The following is a 27,744-nucleotide window of genomic DNA, read 5'->3' as shown; positions in this document are numbered from 1 at the left end:
AATAAATAAATAAATAAATAAATAAATAAATAAATAAATAAATAAATAAATAAATAAAAAATCGACTTCTCCTCCATAAATCTATCCAAGCCCCCTTTAAAGCTATCCAGGTTAGTGGCCATCACCACCTCCACCTGTGGCAGCATATTCCAAACACCAATCACACGTTGCGTGAAGAAGTGTTTCCTTTTATTAGTCCTAACTCTTCCCCCCAGCATTTTCAATGAATGCCCCCTGGTTCTAGTATTGTGAGAAAGAGAGGAAGATTTCTCTCTGTCAACATTTTCTATCCCATGCATCATTTTATAGACTTCAATCGTATGTTTGAATTTTCAATCAATATTATGTTTCCCTTTATATACCTTTGATGTACTGTTTAATATCTACATGTGGCCCTTGGCCCAATTGGTGCGGAGTTTTGGACTGGGTTCCCATCAACATGCAGATGACACCCAGCTAATTTTCACAATAGAAGGCTGGCCGGGCTCCCCCCCCCCTCCCCCCAATGCTCTCCAGCACTGTTTAGAGGTCGTAGCTGGTTTGTTTGGCTCCAGCAGGCTGAAACTGAATCCATCAAAGAGGGAGGTTCTGTGGCTCGGTTGGGGGGAGTGGCCAGGGAATATCCAGCTGCCAGCCTTGAATGGTGAAGCCCTCCATCTTGCCTCATCAGTAAGGAGCCTGGGGGTGGCTCTGGACTCCACTTTTCGTTGGAGGACCAGGTCATCAAGACAGTTCAGGCTGCCTTTTAATATTTGTGTCAAGTGCGGCAGCTAACCCCCTCCCTCTCCTGAAACAACCTGGCTACAGTAATCCATGCAACGGTCACCTCTAGATTAGACTACTGTCATTCGCTCAACACTGGCCTGCCTTTGAAATTGATCTGGAAGGTGAAACTTGTATAGCATGCGGCTGCTAGGCTCTGAACTGGAGCTTCTAGCAGGGACCATATTACACCTGTACTGAGAGAGCTACACAGGCTGCCTGTCGAGTACCGGATCGTCTTCAGAGTTTTGGTATTAACCTTTAAGGCCAATGGCGGTCTTCGATCTGCATATCTGCGTGACCGCCTCTCCCCATGTTGCCCTCAGACACCCTTCCATTCTGTGGAGGGGAATTTGTTGGTGGTCCCCGGTCCCAGGATTGTTTGGCTGGCTTAGACATGGTCCAGGGCTTTTACAGCCCTGGACCCAGCCTGGTGGAACGCTCTTCCTAGTGAAATCCGGGGCCTGTGGAGGCTGTTTCAGGCCTTCTCGGTCGAAGCATCCCCTTTTATCCTAAATTACATCTGGTCGTTGTTTGGATATGACGTATGCACTTGTTCCTTTTATGCTGCCATGTTGGACTTTTGCCATCTGTTAGTATTCCTTTTAAAAGCTTAGATATTTATGTTTTAAATTTATTGAATTTAATATGTATGTTTTATTGTAAGCCGCCTTGAGTCTTGAAGATATGGCAGGATATAAATGCAAGAAATAAATAAATAAATAAAATACGGTGGCCTCTCTTTGTTGCTTTAGCTATCATTAATTTCCACAAGGCTTTGGCTTATGCATCAATTCCACCACCACCCCCTTCTTTTGAACAGTACGCAATACCAAGCAGATATTTTGCCCTCTTTCCAACTGGCCATAACTTCACAGCTGCCTCCTAATCAGAGAAAAAACTCCCCCCCCCCCCACCTCCACTCTATAGACTGGAAAACATGTTTGTCAAAGGAACTGCTTTGTTGATGACTATTTCCTCAGGGCCCTGGTGTGGAGGAGCATCTTCCTCCCAGTTCATAACTTTATTGGTGATTTCAGCCTCAACCAACAAAAGCGTAACCCTACAATTAGCACCATCATACAAAAATGGCCGGTGGTTCCAGATGCCGTCCTCTGGTGAGGCCCCAGTCAAGGTGAGCCAATTGGCATTTGTTGGATTATGATGATTATTTCTACCATGGGAGAGAGAGGTGTTTTGGAGTTTCCAGCTCAGGCCATGAGGAGTTTGGGTCAAATCTGGGGGCTAGTGCTTTGATCTGAAATCTTGAAAGAACATTAAGTCATAAATACCTTCCTTTCTCGGCCAAATTGTCACTGAGCACCCACTGTGAATATTGACAATAGCCTTGAGGCTTAAATTAAATCATGAGGCCATGATGTTTTAAGAGAGTTCTTCTCCGTTCAAGCCTGCTCTTCCACATAGGCAGTCTAAGAGACACTTTAAAAAACTGTAGACAATGTTCGTTCCTTGACCAAGAAAGAAAGAGAGATTGCCTTGAATGGGTTTCCACAGCTGAAAGTAGGTAATCTTTGAGCTTTTTTTGGACCATGGGACCAGGTTTATGAGGCATAGACAAGATTGTATTTATTTAATCCGTATTTGTTAACTCAGATTTGTTAACTCAGATATTGCACATGGCTGGATCTTTTTTCTAAATCTGACTGGATGCTTAGCAGTTACTTTTTACACCATTAAAACGTTTTCATGACTTTAAATTTTTGTACCACAGAAATGTTATTTTGGCAAAGCTTACATCATTGCTTAAAGAAAGGAATCTGAATACATTTTTGGACAATTGGAAACCTATGATAGAACATATAGATAAAAAAGAACAGAATTGAACTGATGGCTAGTAGTTTTGAAGGATAATGGCCTTTTAAAATCCAGAACTAAAAGAGAAAAGTTTGATGTCTATCAATTTAAAAAGTGATGTTTTGAAAGGTATAACTCTGTTTATGCTATTAAACATCAAGAGGTATACTTATTGACAACTAATGGTAGAACATAAGAACTTAAGAACTTAAGAAAGAGCCTGCTGGATCAGACCAGAGTCCATCTAGTCCAGCACTCTGCTCCTCACAGTGGCCCTCCAGATGCCTTTGGGAGCTCACATGCAGGATGTGAAAGCAATGGCCTTCTGCTGCTGCTGCTGCTCCCGAGCACCTGGTCTGCTAAGGCATTTGCAATCTCAGATCAAGGCTCAAGCTCTACATGCTACAATTTCATATTATCCCCTGGGCAATGTAGAGAGCTCGAAATCCTGGCAGGTATTGGTAATGAATCTTTGTCTTTCTGTTACACACTAAACAGAGCCAGGGCCTTGTTATATCTCTTGTGGTTTGCTTTTCTGTGCATGTACGTAAAGTGTCCTCAAGTTGCAGCCAACTGATGGCAATCCCAGTGAGGGGCTTTCAAGGCAAGTGAGAAGCAGAGGTGGTTTGTCATGGCCTTCCTCTGCAGAGCCTCCCTTCCAAATACTTACCGTCCAACATATAATGGCCATAGCAAGGGGCTGAGGAAAACGAAAGGCGAGAGGGAGAAAAGGAAAGCACGGAAACTGGATGAGCTACCTCCAGAAAAACACTGGAATCAAGTTCATATCATAAATCCCACAGATAGGAGTCCATTAATAAATCCCACAAATCCCATAAATCCAACAAATCCCACATGAATGAACTTGATTCCAGTGCTATTCTATTCATGTATAAGAATGTATTTATAATACTATTAATGCGTTTAGATTTGTCATTCATGCTATAAATCAGTTTGTTGTACTTCCCTGTTTTGGGCGAGTGGTTTTCTGGAGGTAGCTCATTCAGTTTCCATGCTTTCCATAGCAAGGGGCTTGCAGGGCAAGTGAGAAGCAGAGGTGGTTTGCCATTGTCTTTCCTTTTATTAGTCCTAATTCCCACCCACCTCTGCATTTTCAAAGTATGCCCCCTGGTTTTAGTGTTAAGAGAAAGAGAGAAAAATTTCTCTCTGTCAACATTTTCTACCCCATGCATAATTTTATAGACTTCAATCATATCCCCGCTCAGAAGTCTCCTCTCCAAATTAAAGAGTCCTAAACGCTGCAGCCTCTCTTCATAAGGAAGGTGCTCCAATCCCTCAATCATCCTCGTTGCCCTTCTCTGCACTTTTTCTATCTCTTCGATATCCTTTTTGAGATGTGGCGACCAGAACTGAACACAGTACTCCAAGTGCGGTCGCACCACGGCTTTATATAAGGGCATGACAAACTTTGCAGTTTTATTATCAATTCCTTTCCTAATGATCCCCAGCATAGAGTTTGCCTTTTTCACAGCTGCCATGCATTCCATTGACATTCCCATGGAGCTATCAACTAAGACGCCCAAATCCCTTTCCTGGTCTGTGACTGATGTAGCGTGTATGTGAAGTTTGGATTTTTTGCCCCTATGTGCATCACTTTACATTTTGTTACATTGAACTGCATTTGCCATTTCTTAGCCCACTCACCTAATTTATAAAGGTCCACTTGGAGCTCTTCTCAATCCTTTGCAGTTCTCACCACCCTACATAATTTGGCTCGCCACCCACAAACTTGGCCACCACGCTACCCACCCCTACTTCCAGGTCATTTGTGAACAGGTTAAAGAGCACTGGTCCCAAAACGGATCCTTGGGGGACACCACTCCCTACATCTAGAGGCAGACGAAGTTGGAAGTGCCTACAATAAATGTACTTATCTACAGTTGTAATCTCTGCAACTCCTTTTTGTTGTCAAAGTGATTCTAGGAATGAATAAAAATGTATAAGCGCAGAAAAGTTCTTTCGGAACTGTGCATCTGTTCCTGATTTGCATGTTTTGTGACTCCTTGCATGTTTTAAAAAGGCTGTTGCACAGTTTAAGCAATCTCTGGGCCTGGGCATGGAGAAAACTCTCCTGCTAGGCAGTCTGATCTAAGAAAGCACTATGGTCACATCTTTCCCCACTGTCCTTTCCTTCTTGATACGGCTTCTGAGGTTGTTTCCCTGTTTATTGGTTATCCAGTGTTACTGAATAACCTGGTTCTCTTTCCACTCTAGTTGCTTTTCCCTCTTTTTATTTTCATTTTTCCCTCTGATCCAGAAACAATTGTTTCCCCTCTACGTCCCCTCTCTTTGCAACGCAGATGCTTTAAATATTGTGAATACTCTGAGTCTGGACCGGTTACCATGAATAGGATTATTTTACACTGGAACATTTCACATGTTGTAAAAAATTAGCTCAAAGTGAACGTTTATTGTGTTTCTGAAATGATCTCTTTTTTTCTGCTTTACAAAATCCGACGTATTCCCTCTATTCAGCATGATCTCACAGTGCTAAGCTACCAGGGCGATACACTCGCAGACACAGGCTGATAATGGTATTTTGCTGGTTTCTATTTGCGCTGCTGTTTCTTGAGGCTGATGGAGTGCCTAGATGGTCCATTTGTACTCTCAGTGTGTACTACAATCCAGGCTACTACAAGGAAGGAGACAGAATCATTGGGGGTTTCATTCCCTTGTCCGGGTCTCCCTACATAAATTACCACAGCTTCAGAAAACCTCCACACCTTACGAGGACGGATCAGAGGTGGGTGGCTCTCTTTTCTCACTGAAGGGCAGTGTTTGATCAGTCAGGTCACCAACATTTATCACTGGTCTAGATCCTTGGAGCAGCCTTCGTAGACCAGGCAGACTTGATCTCATCAGAACTCAGAAGTTAAGCGATGTGTCGTCGAAGGCTTTCATGGCCAGAATCAACTGACTGCTGTAGGTTTTCCAGGCTGTGTGGCTGTGGTCTGGCAGTTTGCAAGCGCTAATGAGATTGGGCCTGGCTAGACCAGCCAGGTCAATGCAGATCGGATGGCAGTGATCTATAGATCACTTTTGGTATTTAAGCCCTAAAGAATGCATTCACAAAGTCCAATTGCACCCACAAACTAACCTCTAATGGAGGTGGGTTAGTGCAGGGAGTTCCCACATTACAAGCTACAGGGCCATTTTAAGGACGGTTTTGTGGGAGTAAGTCCCACTAAATCGCCCAGAGTTGAATTCTGAATAGACTTAGGATTTGTCCTTTGCTCTTTCCTTAGTCCATACTGCCTCCTTACAGAGATGTTGTGAGGGATTACTATGCTAATTATGTGAAATTCTTGGAACACTGAATGTGTTACATGAATACTAGATATTATTGGCTATTCCATTATCTGTTCAGAGACACTCAAACTCTGAATCCCAGCATCACGAGGAAACCTGAGAGGACGATCTCAGCCTCTATGCTCTATGTTCCTAATCCAGCCCAAATGATGAGCTTCCACATCCCCACAGTTTCAGTAAGCAAACGCACAAGTAAACTCATCTGAAATACTCCTACTGATACAAATGGGATTTTAACATTGCTCAGATTTGGCCAGATTTAGCCATGCCTTTATTTCATTTCTAAAAAGATAGAAGGATACGCCCAGGAATATCTCAGTCCCTACAAATAAACTGGGTGTAATAGGAGATATCCTCAAGCGTGCTAAAGGATCTGCACTGAACAATTCTTAACTCTTTGCCTGTGAAAAGCGGATTAGTAGCAGAGGTCTCCAGGATTTATCCATTACATTTGACAACCTGCAATTCTGATAATGCAGAAGAATATGGGATAGAGTGCAGTTCTTTGAACGATGAACTAGCAAACCAGATAGAACGCTTGCAGAAAACATTATCTTTGAAGGAACGAAAATATTTGCTTTACTGAGCAAAACACAAAAACAATACAAGTGTGAAAAAGTTAACCCTCAGTTCATGAGAAGATAAATGCTAAACTGTCCATGTTTCCTAACCCTGCTTAATCACACTGTAGCAAGTAATCATTTGAAAAGCAAGTCAGGATTCCGTTTTTTGAATGACTTCTTTTGAGGGATTATCAAAAAAAGATCAAGTTATGTCCCCCAGTCTGTCGGGGACTTCCATCTGAAGAAATCTGATGATAGGGTAATATCATTGCTATAGTTACAGACTGCCATACGGTTAGCTTCTTACAATGTTTATGATAGCAAGAAAGCCCCGTGTTGCTTTGACTTGGAAATACTATTGCGTTGTGTATTGTAAGTTGTGTGCTACTGCCTGGTTTTAGGAGTAATGTAGCCCATGACACAGCCAGTGTGGTGTAGTGGTTAAGAGCCAGGAGAATCAGGTTTGATTCTCTGCTCCTCCACATGACCGATGGACTCTGTTCTGGAGAAGCAGGTTTGATTCCGCATTTCTTGACGTAAGCAGTAGCTTCTGATCTGGCGAACTCAGTTTGATTCCTCACTCTTCCACATGAAGCCTGTTGAGAGACCTTGATCCAGTCACCGTTCTCTCAGTCCACACGGAGGCAAGCAATGGTAAACCACCTCCAAACATCTCTTGCCTTGAAAACCATATACAGTTGCCGAGAGTCCGTTGTGACTTGAGGGCACACACACCACATATATGGCTTTAAACACATGTTTAGGGTATTTTTTTATATTGACATATGACAGAGGCCCCCTTCCCTTAGACCATAGGTGTCAAACTCGCGGCCCTCCAGAAGTTATGGACTACAGTTCCCATCATCCCCTGCCAGTATGATGCTGGCAGGGGATGATGGGGACTGTAGTCCATAACATCTGGAGGGCCGTGAATTTGGCACCTGTGCCTTAGACCATCAACATTTTTGGCTAATTATACTCCCCCCCAATCAATCTACCTATCCCTTTCATGGCCATTTGGAAACTGCTTTTTATTTATTTATTTATTTTTACTTTTTACTGTTCTGATATTTTGAGTCTATAAATATCTTAAAATCTATAGACTTTCTAACTTGGACTTGAGACAGATTACAGAATAAGTCAATTCACTCAATGAGATGGGACATACAAAAAGCAATCCGATAGAACTAGGGTTGTAGAATGAACCACAAATCCCAAAACAGAACTGAAGAAAATCTAAATATTGATATGATGGGCTGTGTGTGTGTCAAGTGCCATAAAGCGGTTTCTGACTTTGGTGACCCTCTCGCTCAATGTCCTCATAAACATCATATTGTTAACAGCTTCACACAGGTCTTGCAAATGAGGGCCCTGGCTTCCTTTATAAAGTCAATCCACTTCATGTTGGGTCTTCCTCTAAGCTTCTAGGGAGAATTGAGGTTTGATTTGATAAAGAACCCACTGATTTGGTTTTTTGGTGGTCCACGGTATCTGTAACACTCTCTTTCAACACATTTCAAGAGACACATTAGTAACACATTAAATAATGCAACAAATTACTTGGCAGAATCCTACTCAAACAGCAATCTGTACATAGTAGTATAGACTACAAGCAATAATTTAAGGAGAAGAAGAAGAGTTTGCATTTATACCCCACCTTTCTCTCCTTTAAGGAGACTCAAAGGGACTTACAAACTCCTTTTCCCTTCCTCTACCCACAACAAACACCTTGTAAGGTTGAGGGCTGAGAGAGTTCTGAGAGAACTGTGACTGGTCCAAGACCACACAGCATGCTTCACATGCAAGAGCGGGAGAGCAAATCTGCTTCACCAGATAAGAACCCACCTTCTCTTAACCACTGCACCATTCTGGCTGTCCAAGTAATTTTGTGAATTGTTTACACGGTGCAATTCGATTACTTGCAAGCCCTGACTTGGATGGCCCAAGATAGCCTGATGTCATCAGATTTCGGATGCAGAGCATGATCATCTCTGGTTAGTACTCGGATGGCAGACAACCTAGCAAACCATCCCTGAACATCTCTCGGCTTAAAAACCCTACGGGGTTGCCATAAGTTAGCTGAGATTTGAGGTGCTTCTCTCCACTGTTCCACAAAGGACTGGTCTTTTGTTATTCCTGATTCATCACTTTTTCTTCTCCTGCCAGCGTGGACGTCGAATCCTACCCTAACCTCCTGGCTTTCGACCACGCCGTAGAGGAAATTAACCGAAGCCCGCATCTCTTACCCAACTCATCTTTGGGTTTCCACATCTACGACTCTATCTTCAGTGACGAGACAGCACTGGGGGGTATTTGCGGGCTTCTTTCAGGAACAAGGAAAGTGGTACCCAATTACCACTGTGAAGGAGGCAACAAGCTCGTGGCGGTCATCGAAGGACCAACAGCCACCCTCTCGTTGGGGATTGCCATGATGCTAGGGCCCTACCGGTATCCACAGGTGAGAAATGTTTCAGAACATAAGAACAAGCCTGCTGCATCAGACCAGAGTCCATCTAGTTCAGCACTCTGCTACTCGCAGTGGCCCACCAGGTGCCTTTGGGAGCTCACATGCAGGATGTGAAAGCAATGGCCTTCAGCTGCTGTTGCTCCCGAGCACGGAGCACTGGGTCTGCTAAGGCATTTGCAATCTCAGATCAATGAGGATCAAGATTGGTAGCCAAAGATTGACTTCTCCTACATAAATCTGTCCAAACCCTTTTAAAACTATACAGGTTAGTGGCCACCTCCTGTGGCAAGACTAATCACATGTTGCATGAAGAAATGCTTCCTTTTATTAGTCCTAATTCTTCCCCCCAGCATTTTCAGTGTATGCCCCCTGGTTCTAGTATTGTGAGAAAGAGAGAAAAATGTCTCTCTGTCAACATTTTCTACCCCATGCATAATTTTATAGACTTCAATCATATCCCCCTCAGATGTCTCCTCTCCAAACTAAAGAGTCCTAAACACTGCAGCCTCTCCTCATAAGGAAGGTGCTCCAATCCCTCAATCATCCTCGTTGCCCTTCTCTGCACTTTTTCTATCTCTTCGATATCCTTTTTGAGATGTGGCGACCAGAACTGAACACAGTACTCCAAATGCGGTCGCACCACTGCTTTATATAAGGGCATGACAATCTTTGCAGTTTTATTCTCAATTCCTTTCCTAATTATCCCCAGCATAGAGTTTGCCTTTTTCACTGCTGCCATGCATTGAGTTGACATTCCCATGGAGCTATCAACTAAGACGCCCAAATCCCTTTCCTGGTCTGTGACTGATAGCACTGACCCCTGTAGAGTTTATGTGAAGTTTGGATTTTTTGCCCCTATGTGCATCACTTTACATTTTGCTACATTGAACTGCATTTGCCATTTCTTAGCCCACTCACCTAATTTATAAAGGTCCAGTTGGAGCTCTTCGCAATCCTTTGAGGTTCTCACCATCCTACATAATTTGGTATAATCCGCAAACTTGGCCACCACACTACCCACAGATGCAAAGAATTTATTCAGCTTCTCTGCAATCTTCCTGTCATCCTTTAGCACACCTTTTGTTCCTTTGTCATCTAACGGGCCTACCGCTTCCCTAGCTGGCTTCCTACTTTTGATGTACTTGAAGAACTGTTTGTGCTGGTCTTGATGTTCGCAGCCATGCTTTCCTCATAATCATTTTTTGCCTCCCTTACAGCTAACTTGCTTTTCTTTTGCCACCATTTGTGTTCCCTCTCATATTCTTCATCAGTCAAACTGGACTTCCATTTTCTAAAAAAAATCTTATTTTTTTCTGATAATTTCCTCAACCTCTCTTGTTAACCATGGTGGCTTTCTTTTGGACTGGGTGCTGCCTTTCCTAACCTGCGGAACACATTCCAGCTGAGCTTTTATGACTGTATTTTTAAATAACCTCCAAGCATCTTGGACAGTTATGACTCTCTTGATTTTCCCTTTCAACTTCCTGTGCGCTATCCCTCTCATCTTTGAGAAATTTCCCCTTCTGAAGGTGAATGCAACTACATCAGTAGTTGTCACTTGCTCGCATGCAGAGATACTGAATCTGACAGCATTGTGGTTGCTGTTCCCTATCGGCTCAACAATACTGACTTCCCGCACCAGGTCCTGAGTCCCACATAGAATTAGATCTAGGATCTCCTCTCCCCTGATTGGTTCCACAACCATCTGCTCTAAGCCACAGTCATTTAGCATATCCAGGAATGCTCTCTCCTTACTATGACCTGAACATGCATTTTTCCAGTTTATGTAGGAATAGTTGAAATCTCCCATTACACTTTTGCTTTTGTTAGCCTCTAATGTCTTTTTCCATCTCAGAATCTTTTTGTGCGCTTTGGTTAGGGGGACAATAATATATTCCTAATATTAGACTATCCTTCACACCTCGTATTGATATCCACAGTGCTTCTGTAAGGGAATCAGCTCCCCTTGCATTGTCTATTTTATGTGACACTATGCTCTCTTTGATGTACAGGGCAACCCCACCCCCAATACACCCTGTCCTATCCTTCCTGTAGAGCCTGTAACTTGGGATAACAACATCCCACAGATTCTCCTCATCCCACCATGTCTCTGTGATGTTCACTATATCAATGTCCTCCTTCAATACTCTGTACTCCAGCTCCCCCATTTTCGGTTGAAGACTTCTACTATTAGCATAGAGACACCTGTATACCCTGTCTCTGTCCTGGGATTTACGTGCTTTGCCCTCTAGCCCTTTGTAGACACTATCACTTATCACATGCACGTTGCTATGTTCCTTGCTTGTATGTGGTTAATTTAAAAAAAACCCTCTCTGTCTACATCCCAATGGGTTTTGGGCTGCTTCCACACAGTGATGATTCTCCACAGAGCTCTGGCGTGTCGGTGAAAAGTGTTGTCAAGCAGCAGCTGACTTATGCTGACCACCTCATGGCGTTTTCCAAGACCAGAGACTTGGGAGACGTTTGCCTGACTCTGTGCTGCAACTCCTGGATTTCATTGGTGGTCTCCCATCCAAATACTAACCACCAGCCAACCCTGCTAAGCTTCTGAGAACGGACAAGTCCAGTCCTGACCGGATCAGTCTGGAGTCAGGAGCACAACTCTTATAGGTAATGTAACTCCCCTAAGCAAGCACTGGTCACATTACATTGCTTACTAAGCAGACTAACAAGGTGGTTTGCCATTGGCTTCCCCAGTCATCTACACTTCACTTCCAGCAAGTTGAGTACTAATTTTACCGACCTTGGAAGGTTGGAAGGCTGAGTCAACTTTGAGCTAGCAACTTCTGTTAAATTCAAACTCTGGTTCTTAGCAGAACTTTGACTGCACTACTGCAGCTGACCTCTGTGTACCATGGGGCAATAGACTACCCGCACACAGGTTTCCCCTACCTTTTCTGGGCCTCAGTCTCCAGCTAAAAAGAAAAGAGCAAACTCTACCCTCTAAAAAAAACCCCTGGGAGATAGTGGTTTTACCTACCCAAATGCTTGCGCCACAGAGCGGAAATCTTTCTTTCTCCTCCCTTGTAGCTCAGCTATGGACTCCTGGATCCGACCCTGAGCTCTAAAGTGTTGTTCCCTGCTTTGTACGGGATGGTCCCCAGCGAAAGCTCCCTGCTCTCTGGGATAGCCCGACTGATCCAGCATTTCAACTGGCGCTGGGTGGGGCTGATGGCTTCAGATGATGACCAAGGGGAGAGGGCCGTAGAGACTCTTGCCAGGGAAATTAGCAAGGGAGGCGGCTGCCTTGCATTCACCTGGATGTTTGAGAAATCCTTCACTTCCGTTGAATCGTACCTTGAAAAAAAAACAGAACTTCTGGGTATCTCCCAGAAGTCTTCAGTCAATGTAACAGTACTCTATGGGACCCCAGAATACTTCATATCGTTATACATACTCTCCGGTATCTGGACGAGTGAGCAGGTGTGGATCCTCATAGCCCAGGAAGAATTCCTCTCACGAGCCAAACTCTACTTTTACACGATCCTCAATGGGTCTTTGTTCTTGGTCAGACATAAGCAAGAGATTCCAGGATTCCAGGATTTCCTCCAAGGGCTTAAACCTTGGCGTTATCCAGGTGACTTCTTTAAAATTTTATTTTTAGCATACTTGTGGAGATGAATCTAAGGAACAAATAGTTTCAAGATGTTTGGGCCTCATTCGTTCAGATGTGTCAAGTTTGGTAGGTTCAGGATCCAGAAAGTGAAAATGCGGTACCTTCATCATTCAATTAGCCCTCATGACTCAAAAGTAAATAAATAAATCTGAAACTGGACATCCCTCTAATAAAATGGGCTGGGGTTCCCACAAGCTGTTGCCACAATTAATTCATCAGCCTTGAATACCCTACAAGCCAGTGTGATGCAATGGTTGTGAGCGGTGGACTCTGATCTGGGGCCTTTCCCCACTCACCGTATGTTGCGGGTTAAGCTCGTCAAATTACCTGGGTTTCCTCTGCGCTCCTCACCGCACCAGCGGCCGCAGCGCAGCCGCCCCGAATCTGGCGCCCTCCCACCTCCTTAGCGCGTGTCAAATTTGCTCCTGTATGAACAGCAACTTTTTGCAAACACCGCGCTTGCCGCGGGGAGGTGAGGAACTTTGGCATGTTACTGCGAATTGGATTCGCTGTGACGTGCTACCCTCCGACCAATCAGGCAACAGCGGAGCCGGTTCATGCGTATTGCGCGCACAGGCTTCTCCATTTTTTTAGGACAGGGATCCCCCTCAGAGAAGACGCGACAAGCAGCATAATGATTACGTGGGCACGTGGCGACGGCGCATTTAGAATTGTAGAGGGGAGAGCCAGAGGTCCTTGGAGAAAGGCAGGATAAAAAATGCACTAGATAAATGACTGTAAATGGAGCAAATATTATAAAAAGCAGCATAACAATATTCAGTGACCAACACAGGTAAGTGTTGCCCTGGGACCTCCTGGCTGCTGAGGGAAGTTTGAAGCGCATCACAATATTGTGGTCTTTGCAGCCTGCAGATCTCCTGCTTCCTCAAGCCAACAAGTCTTACATATTCCTTGCTCGACATTATCTGACCTGCTGTGGCCTATTTGTCCACAGCTGCCACTTTTCACTGAGTTTTGGTTGGTACACAGGCTGAATATCTGACTCAGAGCTCATTTGTGGTTCACTTCCCGTCAGGTGGTGGGGGTGGAGGACGGCGCTGACAAGTAGAAGCCAGCTTGTAATAACCCCTCATGCCATTTTCAAGGCAAGAGACTAGCAGTGGTGATTTCACGATTGCTATAGTCTCTACATGGAAACCCTGGAATTCCTCAGTGGCCTCCTGCCCAAGTAGTAACCAGGGCTGGCTGACTCTGCTTAGCTTCTCAGATCTGACAAGTTTGGACCAGCCTAGGCCATCTAGGTCAGGGCTGGGATACATCTAGGCGTTTTCCCCACGGCACAATTACACCGGGTTAGAACCCGGATCATACATACTGAGGCTATTTTATCTCGGTTTCTCCCTTCGCATGGCTGCCTGTTTGCAAGAAGGAATCGAGTTAAGACAGGGAAAAAATACTCCCATTTTTTTTCACACGAGCCCAGTTCTTTTGTATTTGTAGTCGTGCCCGCGAGGTCAAGCAAGAAGCGAGGCGAGTGTGATTGATAACATCTGGTGGAAGGCGCCAGCAGCGGGGCCTTGGTTGTCCGATGTTCCTAGCGACTCTCCAGCGTGCTGGTTCCTGGCACCTTTTATTATGATTCTAAGCGGGGGTGTGTAGAAGGGCGGAACGGGAGGGATTCCGGGAGAGCGGGAGAGCGGGAGACTGAGAGATCATCATGTGATGCATGATCTCACCTGAACTGCTTCGTGCGGAGAGGAGCATCAGCGTCTAGGCCTAATCCTCACCTGGGGGGCAAGGCCATTGTCCCGCTGTCTGGAAGTACCCGGTGGATTTGTGAGCCAAGGCAGTTCATGACCCGTGACTCATCGGGGGGGTGAGAGGCGGGGGAGCGATGTGACCAGAAGACCGTAAAGGCGCGCCGGTGTTCAAAAGCAGCTCTGCTTACCACAGCTGCTGGGTCAGAAATCAGCCCTACATCTCCTCCTTTTTTACATTTAGAAGGGAGGTCAATTTGTTAGGGGGCGAGTTAAGGGGACTTCGCCTCCTCCGCCCGTTTAAGCCAAGCTGGCCGAGCTGCTTGTGCAACATGAGAGCAGACTGCGATGTAAGGGAAAGTCGAGGGGTTTCTTACACATGTTACAGGCAATATTAGATACACATTGAATGAAACAAGATCCGGCGATAAGAGGCACACAATCAAGCCAATGCAGAGCTGTACAATAGCACTCAGCTACATCCCCCCGGTAGCCAGCTCCAGAAGGGCTGACCACCAGTGGGGCAAAGCGTCATACTTCAGATTAGATACAACATCTTGCAGTTCCGCGCGCACTTTCATATGAATCAAATGGGAATTATCAAGAAGATTAAAACAACACATATCATGTACATTCTCACAACCTTGGTGATGCAGCTAACAACAAATAATCAATAGCTGACACGATTATCACAAAAAATCGCTAAACGGCCCAGTTCCTGCACTCGGTGGCCAGAGCATCCAGAGCAATGGAGGTGGAGTTGATGGACTTCGCAAGGGCACAGACCCAGCCGACCAATGGTCTTAACATTGTAAGAAAGCGAGTCCGGGGACTCCCCACTAGAGAAGTCGCGAGGGAGGCGAACTCGGCTTCGGAGAGGGCAACCCGTGTCATCCGGCAAGAGGGGTCGAGGGGCAGAGTGGAGCGGCGGCGACGGCGTCAGCGAGCTCCTGGGGTGGAGCCTGAGGCAGAACGATGGTGAAGGCGGCTAAGGCAACAGAAAGTCCCGGTAGAGAGCCGAGCGGGGATGTAGTTGAAAGTTCTCTCCCCGCAAGTCCAGAACCAACCCTTGGGGGAGCAAGATGTTTCCGTGCACGGGGGGAATGTCCTCCGTGTGCGTGCAATTCCAGTTAGCCGAGCCGGTGAATGGGCCGAATTAGGTTTCTGCGTCTTTCTACCCAGCGCCAACAATGCAGGCGCAGGTGTTGGAAGAACTTATGATTAGCGACAGTCTTGGTGACAAGGGAGAGAGCGCCCGGCAGGAGGGTTTGGACAACAGAGTCCCCAGTCAGCGCTCATAGAGTACTTGATGGGCGAAGCATTCATAAAGGGGCTTAAGCCAGACTCCGCTTCGAAGTCTCCAGGGGAGCTTTACAAGCGGGGGGGCAGGCAGGAGCTTACTTGGGCTCCCGACTCCACAAATACTGGCCCAGGCAGAAGGGCGAAATGTTGGCAGCGGCAGCAAATTGCTCCCAGATGTTGGTTTGAATTGAAGCTTGTCAGGGGGTGCTTCGACTGCCACTGGCAGGAGGCAGCAAGAGCAGGCAAAGGATGGTGGCCGCCCGAGTTGGCGAGTGATGATTGCAAAAAGAGCTGCACAGAGATTCACCGAGTCTCGGGGTGGCCTTGCTGGGCGCCAGCGGCACTCTTGAGCTTGGCTGGCGGTCGCCTTGACATTCCCCCAGGTCATCAGATCTTTGGACCCGTCCTGAAGTCGATTGGCGGCGTTTCCGTTGAGCGAGCTGCTAGGCTGGGGATCCTCCAGAGATCGCGTTCCATCTCTGGGATAGGGTTGGACTCCTCCTGGCGCCATTCCATGGGCTGGCCTGTCATGCTTGGTCCGGGATCCGCAGGAGATCTGTAGGAAGAAGGACTGAAACACACGCCCTTCCCCAGAGTTATAGGAGGGGGCCGGGTCCCGCCAGGCTTGGAGAGCCGATGGCGGAGGAGGAGTCAAGATAAGTTTTGTTGGATTTTGAGTGTTTGATATAAGAAGACTATATCTGAAGGCTTATCTTGCAGCCTGCGTAGGAGTTGCTGTTAATGCGCTCTGTTGGGGAGCCGCCCTACTCCTCTTTCTTTAAGTTGTTTGACAGGGAGGGCAGAGGGTAGGCGATCCCGATGGAAGCTGGCTTCAGAAGCGTCATCAGGGTCGCCAAGTCGAGGGTCCGAGCCTCCAAGGGAGGAGGGAGAGGCGAGGCGGACCCTGGGGGTAATTGTGGGTAAGCATGCTAATTTACAGCACAAAAGGGACTTCAGGAGCACTTTTGGGGTGACTAATACATCAGGGGAGGCAAGGCGATTAGGCAATGGGGTGGATTTCCACACACACACAAGGGGGGGAGGTTTTTTCTTCTTCTCGAGAGTGGGGATTTGCACTTACCGTGACTTTGGTGAAGTTAACGCGGGAAGGCTGGAGTGGTGCAAAATTTGTAATCAGATTATCTTGGCCAAGTGCTGCCCTTGAGGGCAGCTCCTTAAGGGGGGTGGTTTAGAGCTAAAGCGCCTGGCTTTGAGCGTGGTATTGAGGTAAAGTTGCGAAGCCCCAGGCGGCCATAACCCAAGCTGGAGTTTTGGTTGTTAGGGGGGCATAATGTTGGCAGCCCCTTTTTAACCTGGAACCTGTCCTGGCAGTGCTCTTGATTACCAGGACAGGCCCAGATTTTAATCCAGGGAGGGCCAGTCAGCCAATTGGCCCTCCCGCCTTCGCGAATAGAAAGATAGAGGGAAGAAAAAAAAAAAAGGGGGGAATAGTTTCCCTTTACGGAAGTTCGAAAATGAGTTTAGAAGGCACAATTAGGATCAATAATCTGTGTGATGTGTTTATCCACCCATCCCAGACTAGGGTCGTTTTGACCTGGCTCATGAGGTCCCTTCCCCAGAGATTGACATGGATGTCCAGAATGATGGGGAAGCGGACTGTGAGCTGCCTTCGAACCCTGGGCTATATGGACCGTGGCCAGGCGGATGCTCCGTCTGGCGGTTTGTTTTCCCCCCACCCCCCAGATGTGCGGACAGGCTTGATTTGGCCGGGTCGAAGACCACTTTCGGCTGCTCTGATGACGGTCACATCAGCGCCGGTGTCCACCAGGCCCTTGAACAGACACCCCTCCATGGTGAGCTCCAGATCACGGGCGGGAGCTTCCGGTAAGATGTTTCCACCGCTTCGATGGTGGTACTGGCTGCTCGCCCTGATGGCTGCCGGGGCTGCATTGGCCTTTATTGCGTCGATGTGGCGGAGGCAGCGCATGGGGCAGGAAGGATCCAACTGTGCGCAGCTGGCTGATTTCCGCTAGGCAACTCCTGCGGGATGTGCGTCCAGACTTGGAGATGGATGGGTCCCTGGTGCGTGGAGTGGAAGTGACTCTGGGGGCCGATGAACAGTCCCTGTTCAGCGGCGGAGGCAACTGGCAGCACCAGCCCAATGGTCCCGGTAGGGATAGGGTCGCCAGCATACTGGGTTGGGGCGGCGAGGACCGCAAATGGGGGAACTTAAAGGAGATGGGCTGGAGTGCATGAGAGCGAGGTCTGCCACGAGAGGGGGGTGGTTTGAATGTAGGTCTTGATGTTTGGGTCTGCTCTAGTACTCCCCCCCTTGGTCCTGGGCTGGAGAGATGCCGGTGCCGAGTTTCCAAACAGGCAGTCGCTTCTCCAGTGAAAGCCTTTCTGGCACCGGGGGCATCCGGGTTTTAGTGACCTCCGGGGTCTTCGTCTTTTGGGGGAGGACCCTCCTCCATCGAGATTATGGAAGGCCCCAGCGCCGGTCTGCCTACACTCCCTCGGCGGATAATCCTGACCTGCCGCAATTAAAGCAATCATCCTGGGGCTGTCCCCTGGCGGTGGAGAGTGCTGCGGCGAGGAGGCTAGCTTGATGGTGGGAGGATCCAATGTTCTGGCAAGCCTTAGGCATATCGGCCAGTTCAGGATCTTTGCCTAGGCCCGTGGTTGCTCTGCGGCACTCAGTGGAGGCGTTCTCCTTAGCAAAGCGCGCCGAGGAGCTCATTTTGGAGCCTCCCTCACTATCTACCTACCTCTTGAGAGCCTCCTGGAACCTGTTCACAAATTCAAGCGTAGGAGCTCTTTGGGTTTTTGCCGGATGGGGCGAGGAGAAGCACTGGGTTAGCTGGCCGGCATTGGGAACCTTGATGAACGCCTTGTAGAGCATTCAGAAGCGACCGTGGGGTGGCCTCTGGCAGGAACAATCTGATCGATTGGGGTTGGGCGAAGGCATCGAAGCCCGTAAAGCTTCTTGCTGGCGGTGTAGGCGCATACCAAGGCGGCTTCCCTAGCGAGAAGCTATTGCTGGCGGAACTTCGCTTTCCCAGAATGTCACATATATTGTGCAGGGCTCAAAAGCATGCGAAAGGTGGTCTTCCAGTCATCCGGAACCATTAGGTGATTCCTTCGCGACTGCCTCTAGCATGCCTCTCCGCCATAGGGGCTGAAATTTGACTCCTACATCTCGCAGACGCTTTGCGGAGTCTTTCGGGTGAGGATGTTATAACCTAAAGGGCGGTTATTCGAGCAACCCGCGAATAGTACCCACCCTCCCCTCGGTATCCGTGGAAATTGCAACGAGGCATAGGGTGAGAGATATCGGCATCGTCTTCCGTCAGGGTTTCCTTTTTTTGCAGGTCGTGGGCTAATATGTTCTGGCGAGGGTTTTGAAACCCGCATGCATTCTGCATTACGTGGCGTAATGACGAGGAGGTGCTATGGCTTCAGGAAAAAATGAAGGCGGAGCAAGGGGAGGGGGCGGCCGAAATGCCGGGAGAATTTGAAGAAGGCAGGAAGAGCGCAAGGGGGGCAGAAGGAGGACAGGCGTCCAAATTAGTGGATAGAGAAAATTCCGGGGGTGAAACTGAAGCTGAAGGGATTCTGAAAGGAGGGCGATCTACAGCAAAGGGAGCCATATAGACCTGCAGGCTGATGGCGACATAACATTGTCTCCACGTCAGTAGCAGTGACATCGGCTCGAGGAGGCTCTGTGCGTAAGAGTGCGCCCGATGTTTTCCCCAATCCTTAAGATTCGTACGTCCCCCCCTCCGGGTTTACCATGGACATTGAGCTTCAATCTCCTCAACCAATTTGCACAGCTCCCCTCTCTTCACGGAGACCGCCTGCGTGTTTCGCTAACGCTTTTAGTTCGATTAACGTGCTTGTCATAAGCCCTGCTTTTGCAAGCTCCCATACTTACCGGTGTTTCGGCCGGACGAGAGAGTGTCCCTAGGAACTGCAACCGTCCTGCTGGATCCGCTGGATCCAGTGGAGCAATACCGACAGGTGGGTCCCTGGATCATACGCTCGATCCAGCTGGACCGTCGGTACCGTGACCCTTTCCCAGGCCACGGTAAAAGCAGGGTGGAGGATTCGAGATTCCCGTGGGTTTCGACACCAGCTTTAGAAGTCGTGGCCCGCGATGTCAAGCGCAAGAAGCGTAGACGCAGACGCGGTGGATAACATCTGGTGGAGAGCGCCAGCAGCGGAAGCCTGGAATTGTTCGTGAAATTCCTAGCGACTCTCCCGCGTGCTGGTTCCTGGCACCTTTTATTATGATTCTAGCGGGGGCGTGTAGAAGGGCGGAACGGGGGGGATTCCGGGAGAGCCGGGAGAGCGGGAGACTGAGAGATCATCATATGATGGACATCTCACCTGGCTGCTACATGCGGAGAGGGAAGACATCGAAAGCCGTCTAGAGCCTAATCTCCACCTGGGGGCAAGGCCATTGTCCCCTTTGTCTGGGACACCCGGTTTAGGTTGTGAGCCAGGTAGTTCATGACCATTGACGACTCATCGGGGGGTGAGGGGCGGGAGAGCCGGTGCTTAACCAGAAGACCGTAGGAGCGCCCGGGTGTTCCAGCGCTCTACTTCTACGGCGCTGCTGGGTCAGCAGCTCATCCCTACGAGTATTTACGACCCCGGAAACCTTTCCCGCGTGTGCAGCAAACGTTCCCAGTATCCCCACATTCTGATTGGTTGGAGTTTTGGGAGAATCCAGAAGCTGGCCATTTCCCGCCCAAGAGGCCACAACGGGTCATGACCGCCCCCACAAAAAAAAATGCAAGCGCCTCTAATTGGCCAACCCCTGAGCGAGTGGGGGGGGAGGGGGGTGTTGGGAAGAGCAGTGGTCTGTTTCTGTGAGGTGGGGGAAAATAAAAGTGCCCTCCTTTCCCCAGTTCTGGATAGGTTCCAGCATGAGCCTCAAAACGTGCAAGCGGCAGCCAAAACAATGCCCGAGCAGCTTGGCATTTCGCACCCTCACTACTCATTGAGATCATATTTCAGGGGGGAAAAGCTCCCTCTCCCCGATATGCCTGCCCAGCTGAATGGCCCGCATGCACACATCTCCCAAGCACAGCGCTCCAAGCACCCAGTATGTGCAGCAAAACAAAGAAGCGGAATGGGGACATTTCGAACCACACTCTCGATTAAAAGAGGAAGATGCGTTGGCCGGTCGCTGCCATCACCAGGAAACATGTTTGGGGGAATGTCTCATGCCAAGGAAGCAGGCTGCAACGGTTGGCAGGAGAGAACAACGTGACGTCAGAAGGGGAGACCGGGTAGGCGGGTTGCAGGGAGCGGGGAGATCTGGCAGCCAGGGAGGGGAAAATAAACTGGGCCTGCTCACTGCAGTGTTTGCATGATACTTAGGACCCCAGGCGCAGGATATTTGAAAAGAACCAATTTGAGTGATTTTTTTCAAAAATCCCGGGATAAGGGAAATATCGCGGGGAAGCCCCGATTTAGGACCGGAGAACTGTCACGTAAAACCTTCCGCACATGTCGGGAAATGTCATTTCCCCATCCCCATTTGGACCCGTGGCAGAAGCCCTAGAGCAGAGGTCTTCAAACTATGAGCCCCTCCAGATGTTCATGGACCACAATTCCCATCCCAGCCTCTGCCAGCATGTAGCCAAGTGGCAGGGCTGATGGGAATTGTAGTTCCTGAACATCTGGAGGGCCTTTGCAGTTTCAAGACCCCTGCCGTCAGAGACTCTGAAGATGATTTCTTGGGAAGCTGAGGGTTTTAGGAGGGGAGGGCCCACAGCAGGATACAAACCGCCATGCAGCAACCTCCCTTGCAGAACCAACAGCAGTTTGCTCTGGGGCAACTGACCTTTGTTATCTGGAGATCTCTTGCAAATGCCGTTTTGTGCCCTTATGGCGATCTACTCCTCAGTGAGCATATATACCCTTTGGGTCAGATTCTCAGTGGTGCGCCGCGCTTCCCCGTACCCTGAACTCACCATGCTACAGATCTGTAGAGAATCCCTCTGTAGGTTTTCCAAAATGGGCAAAGTGCAATTCTCTTCCTGCTTTTGACAGGGAAAGCAAAGGAGACAGCCATGCATGCTGCTTTCGCTCTTCAGGTTTTCTCCCTCCTCCCACTGCACCTTTCCCCTGCCCAACCAATGAAGCTCTTCTGGCCATGAGTGTTCTTTTTTATTTTCACACTGCTGCAACTGACATGGTCCATTGAATTATTGCTCCAGCCAAGTCTGTATTCCCCTCCCTCCCCATAAGAAGGTGCCAGGCCACCACCTTCCCAGAGGGAAATTCCATAGAAAGGAAAGGAAGCAGCAGTCAGGCAAGAGAATGGCATAGATTAGATCAGCCTGGGTGGGGACATTTCACAGAGGGAGACTTCACTTTCAAACAGGAAACCGTGGGAAATTCCACTGCAAAACACACAGCTGTGCCGGGAGCAGTAAGTGCAAAGAAGGCTGAAATAATTGGCGGGGATCTCCAGGTCTCCAACTGGCGGAAGGCTGGGAAGCCTCAGGGCTGCTGCAGTGTACCAGACCAGTTATTTTTTTACCCTCTGCTTCTTTTCTCGCATATACGTGCACTCCCTCTCCAGGTGACTGGCACATAAAGAACTTCTGGAGTACAATCCATGGCTGCACTTGGACAGATCTGTCCACGTGGCCCGCAAGAGTGTACAGGTGAAGAAGAATGTTACCAGCTTCAAATTGTCCAAGGACACGATATCTCCTCGGGCCAACATGGGGTTACAGCATATACAATGCAGTATACTCCGTGGCTCACGCTCTACATGTCAGCAGTGTCACGTCAGCCTCTGGGCAATTTAAAGGGAGCTCCCAGTCATGGCAGGTATTGGTAATGAATCTTTGTCTCACTATTACACACTAAACTTAACCATGGCCTTATTATCCCTCTTGTGGTCTGTCTGTCTGTCTGTCTGTCTGTCTGTCTGTCTGTCTGAGTGTGTGTGTGTGTGTGTGTGTGTGTGTGTGTGTGTGTGTGTGTGTGTGTGTGTGTGTGTGTGTGTGTGTGTGTGTAGTGTCAAGTTGCTGCCCACTGATGGCAATCCCAGCAAAAGGGAGGGTTTTCCGGTGGGGCAAGTAAGAAGCAAGAGATGGTTTTGCCATTGTCTTCCCACTGCAAGAGCCTTCCTCTGCTGGTCTCCCTAGTTAGCTTCCAGCATTAATCCCAACCCCAGCAAAAGAGGCTTATAGGGCAAGTGAGAAGCAGAGGTGGTTTGCCATTGCCTTCCTCTGCAGATCCTCCCTTGGTGGTCTCTCTTCCACGTACTGACCCTACTTACCTTCCAACATATAATGGCCACAGCAAGGGGCTTACTGGGCAAGTGAGAAGTAGAGGTGGTTTTGCCATTGACTTCCCTCTGCAAAGTCTTCCTTGGTTGTCTTCTTTCCAACTACTGACCCTCCTATAACTTCCAGGATATAACAACCCCCCAAGAAAGGACTTTTTTCAGGCAGTGAGAAGCAGAGGTGGTTTGCCATTTTGCTTTCTCTTCGAAAGCTCCTTCTTTGGTGGTCTCCCTTCCAGGTACCAAGCTTAGCTTTTTGAGATCTAAAGAGACTGAGGTTTCCACCATGCCACCTTCTCTCCCTCATGCCATTTGTACTGGTATAGCACATGAATACTCAAAACTGAAAACCAGATGCAGCGTTACTCAGGTTTAATAGTTTTTTTTTTTTTTTGGATAGTAGGGGAACCACTTTTGTAATATCTGCATTCTTTGCAAATGTATAAGCAAGAAATATATAAGCAGATATATATAAGCTTAAAGAAATATATAAGCAGAAAAAGCAGCAATTCAACATCCAAATCCCTGCAAAGAGAGACTCCGTAACCTAGTGATTGCTTTAAAGGTAAGAATTAGTCCTCTGCAGATGCCAGCCACAGATGCAGGTGAAATGTCAGGAGAAAGCATTACTGGAACACAGCCTTACAACCTGGAAACCACACAACACCCCAAAGTAGTCCTCTCCGAGCCAGTGTCATATGTGGGTTAAGAATGGTGGATTCTACTCTGGTTAACCAGGTGTGTTTTCCCACTCCACTACGTGGAGCCTTCTGGGTGACCTTGGGCCAGTCACAGTTCTCTCAGAACTCTCTCATCCCCATCAACCTGACAAGGTGTTCACCTGGAGAAAATGGGCCTCACCTGGAAGTTGGGAAATCTTCCTGTCAGTCACTTTAAGTCTCAATGGGGGCGGGGGAGGAGTGAACCATCGATAGACGAATAATTAATTGATTCATGTGTATTTCAGCTCCTCCCTTTCTTGACAAACGTAAACTTCACGAACCCCGCTGGAGAGGATTTGTTCTTCGATAAAAACGGGGACTTGGCAGCAAGATATGACATTCAGAACTTGATCTTTTCGTCTGATAAAACCCTGTCTCGTGTCCCTGTTGGATCTTTTCGCCCTCGAGCTGCTTTGACGCACGAGCTCGTCATAAACAAGAGCGCCATCCAGTGGCCTAGCAGCTTCAAACAGGTGAGGAGCCAATTGCTTCCCCAACCTCAGAGCAATCTAATGGTTCTGTTCGGCATGGTGTCATGGTTAAGAGTGGCGGACACTAATCTGGAGATCCGAGTTTGTTTCCCTGCTCCTGCACATGAAGCCTGCTGGATGATCTTGGGCCAATCACAGTTCTCTGAGAACTCTCTCAGCCTCACCCATCTCACTAGGTGTCTGTTGTGAGGGGAGGAAGAGAAGGAATTTGTAAGTGCCTTCAAGACTTTTTAAAGGTTGAGAAAGCAAGGTATAAAAACCAAAGTTTTCTTCTTCACTTCAGGTGGCGGTGAAATGCACCATCAAGTCACAGCTGACTTATGGCATTTTCCTAAGGAGTTTTCTTAAGGACTTAAGGAGTTTGCATGGCAAGAAATGACCAGAGGTGGTTTGCCATTGTCTCCTCTGTTTTGAGGGGGCGGAAACAGCTAGGTCGGCACATTTTGCGCCGACCCGACGACACTGGGATCGTCCGCACGGACGGTCCTGGAAACAGCCGGGCAGCCGGCGCCGCAGAGCTCCGGCGCCCGGCCAACCTGGCATGTCCCCGGGCCTCTGGTGCATCTCTAAGGCCTGGGGACACGCCCCCCTGGCCCTGCGCGCCTGCTCCAGCGGCACAGGGCAGGTAAGGCGTGTCCCCAGGCTCCTCGGCGACCAGCCAGAGGCCCGGGACAAGATAGAGTGCCGGGAGCATGGAGGGAAAGGTGTTGTGAAGCCGCTGCCGTTTTCTCGGCAGCGGCTTCACGGCGGCGTTTCCCCAACAAGAGCGCTTCCGAGCGCTCTGGGGAAACGCAGGCTTCGGGGCGATAGGGCGGCGCGAGGGCGGCGCGGCTGCGATGCAGCTGCCCCCCCCCTGTGCGAATGGCGGCCTGGAGACGGCGTTTTTGCCATTTGAAACATCTTCAAATTGACAAATTCAACATCTCTCAGATTCAAAAGACAGTCCTGCTGGGATCTGCACGATACATTACGATGGGTGAGGCTCAAATTGTAATCAAAGGCCAGCAACCAGCTAAAGAGCTGGCAGCTGTGATATTAAACAATAATAACAATAACAGCAACAATAAAAATGTGAGCCGTCTGAGAGGTTCTAAACATCCTCTCGTTCTTCCTCAGATTCCCTCTTCAGTGTGCAGCCAAAACTGCCCTCCTGGATATCGAAAGAAAATCCGCAGAGGGGAGCCAGACTGCTGCTTTGACTGCGTGCCCTGTACGGCTGGAGAGGTTTCCAACCAAAGTAGTAAGTCCATACACATGCCGATTTTGCACAGCGAAATCAGGGTACTGCACAGCCCCCAGTGCTGCAGCGTGTCTGCCATGTTTTTGCCCCGGTGCCGCCTTTTTGCATTTCCTCGGTTCAGTGTCTTAACCAGTTCTTTTTTATTCCTTGACCAATTGCTTCTCTGCGAGAGCAAAATAATGCACAAGGAATGTGAATGGGTTTTCTTCAGAGGTGGGATCCAACCAGTTCTTACCTCTTCTCTAGAAGTGGTTACTATTTTTTTTCTGAGTGCCGAGAAGGGGTGACTAAAGCAACCTCCCTGCCCAATAGGGACTGGAGGTGCGTGTGTGTGGCAGCGCCACTGTTTGAATCCCACCACCATCGGGACCTGTTATTAAATTTTTTGGATCCCACCACTGGTTTTCTTTCTCTTTTTGTTTTGTTGGAGGGGCATTTCTTCTCAGTAGAGTGTAGTCTCAGTGTAGTCTTAATTTATGGACACACACACACACACCGCCCCCATACAAATCTTCTTAAAATATCCTGAGGGAAAACATTCCCTTTGTTCCCAGGGGAGTTACTGATAGAATTCATTTACTTATTTGGTTTATAGCATGCCTTTCTCCTCATAAGAAAACCAAAGCAGATGACAGTAATTCTCTTCTTTTTTCATTTTAAGCTCACAACAACCCTGTGGGGTTGGTTGGGCTGAGACCGCATGCCTAGCCTAAGGTCACCCAGCAAGCTTCCATGGCAGCTTGGGGATTCAAACGGGAGCTTCCCATTGTGATGCTATACTCAGTGGCGTAACGCCCGTGGGGTGTGGGCATGGAGGGGCATGTGAAGGGGAGGGACAGAGCGAAGCGCCATGATGAGGGGCACAGAGTGCACGTGACACCTGGGCACAGTTTTCCCTCGTTCCGCCCCTGGCTGTACTACACTGTGCATCTCATCACACAAAATGGGCAAACCAGATACTAACATCATAATTCACCTTTTCAGACATGGAAACTTGTTTGAAGTGTCCAGAAGACCAGTACGCAAACGAGAACAGGGACCAATGCTTCCCGAAAACCATTGTTTTCCTAGCCTATGATGACCCCCTGGGGCTAACCTTGGCATCTCTGGCAATCTCCTTCTCCCTCCTCACCACCTGCGTTCTGGTGACATTTGTCCAGTACCGCGACAGCCCCATCGTCAAAGCCAACAACCGCCATCTTAGCTACGTTCTCCTCATCTCGCTCCTTGTCTGTTTTCTCGCTTCCTTGATGTTTATCGGCTGTCCTCTGAAAGGGACCTGCCTGCTACAGCAGACCATCTTTGCGGTTGCTTTTGCTGTGGCCATCTCTTCCGTCTTGGCTAAAACCATAACAGTGGTCTTGGCCTTCAAGGGCCCCGAGATGGGCCACAGACTGAGGACCTTCTTGAGCAATAGGATATCCTATTATGTTGTCCTTTTCGGGGCCCTCGTTCAAGTCCTTCTTTGCTCTGTCTGGCTGGGAACATCTCCTCCTTTCCCTCAGAAAAACACCCAAGCAGAGATCAAGCAGATTGTGGTCCAGTGTAATGAAGGATCTGTTGGTATCTTCTTTGGCACACTGGGCTACCTGGGTTTTTTGGCTGCCATCAGCTTCACAGTTGCCTTTTTGGCCAGGAGGTTGCCGGACTCTTTCAATGAAGCCAAACACATCTCTTTCAGTATGGTCGTTTTTTGCTGCGTCTGGATTTCCTTCGTTCCCGCATACCTCAGCTCTCAAGGGAAGACTGCCGTTGCCATAGAGATCTTCTCCATTTTGGCTTCCAGTGCTGGAATTCTGGCCTGTATCTTTACTCCAAAACTCTTCATTATTTTGGTGAGGCCGGACAGGAACAGCAAGAAATATCTGAGGAGGAAATGAAATCCCTTCTATCTAATCCGTGGGCCCTTTTTGTTTTAGGTTGAACAGTCAGCCCCCATATAATGTGTGATTGGTAAAAATACCTGTTGAAACAGCCTCTTTATTGTAGAATTATTTAAATAATGCAGGCAAGTTACCGTATATACTCGAATATAAGCCGACTTTTTCAGCACATTTTTTATGCTGAAAAAAAACCCCTTGGCTTATATTCGGGTTGGCTTATACTCGAGTATATACAGTAGTTTCTAAATGGAATTTAGTATTTTCAGTAGTGTGTTTCAGGGCCTAGCAACAGGTAGGGTGTCTTTACAAAATTTGGCAAATGTTTTGAAGAATTTTAACTCGTGTTTCAGCTTGGTTGCTGATTGAGCTAAGGTTTTTGTACTTTTGAAGTTATTGTTGATACCATATTGTTCTTGTTGACCCTCTTTTCGACTTACAGAGCTAGTTTACTGTTTTTCTTTGAAATAAATATTCAAAAACATTTAACCTACTGATGCCTCAATTAATGTAATTTTATTGGTATCGATTTTTATTTTTGAAA

At 48.0% G+C, this 27,744-nt stretch overlaps 1 protein-coding gene across 1 annotated transcript in view; it reads left to right on the top strand.

Moving 5' to 3' along the window:
* The window catches only part of LOC125436726 (vomeronasal type-2 receptor 26-like), a 29,226-nt gene extending 1,939 nt beyond the window's left edge, over positions 1-27,287 (top strand). Inside the window, exons 3-5 of the mRNA XM_048503969.1 lie at positions 23,835-24,062; positions 25,197-25,320; positions 26,305-27,287. Of these exons, the coding sequence (XP_048359926.1) occupies positions 23,835-24,062; positions 25,197-25,320; positions 26,305-27,200 (1,248 nt within the window). The 3' untranslated portion in view covers positions 27,201-27,287. The remainder of the gene's footprint in view (positions 1-23,834; positions 24,063-25,196; positions 25,321-26,304) is intronic.
* Positions 27,288-27,744: the final 457 nt, after the last annotated feature.

Source organism: Sphaerodactylus townsendi, linkage group LG01 (assembly GCF_021028975.2).
Source record: "Sphaerodactylus townsendi isolate TG3544 linkage group LG01, MPM_Stown_v2.3, whole genome shotgun sequence".
Lineage (NCBI taxonomy): Eukaryota > Metazoa > Chordata > Lepidosauria > Squamata > Sphaerodactylidae > Sphaerodactylus > Sphaerodactylus townsendi.
The sequence above is the reverse complement of the archived record's forward strand: the minus strand, read 5'-3'. Positions and strand labels throughout refer to the sequence as shown.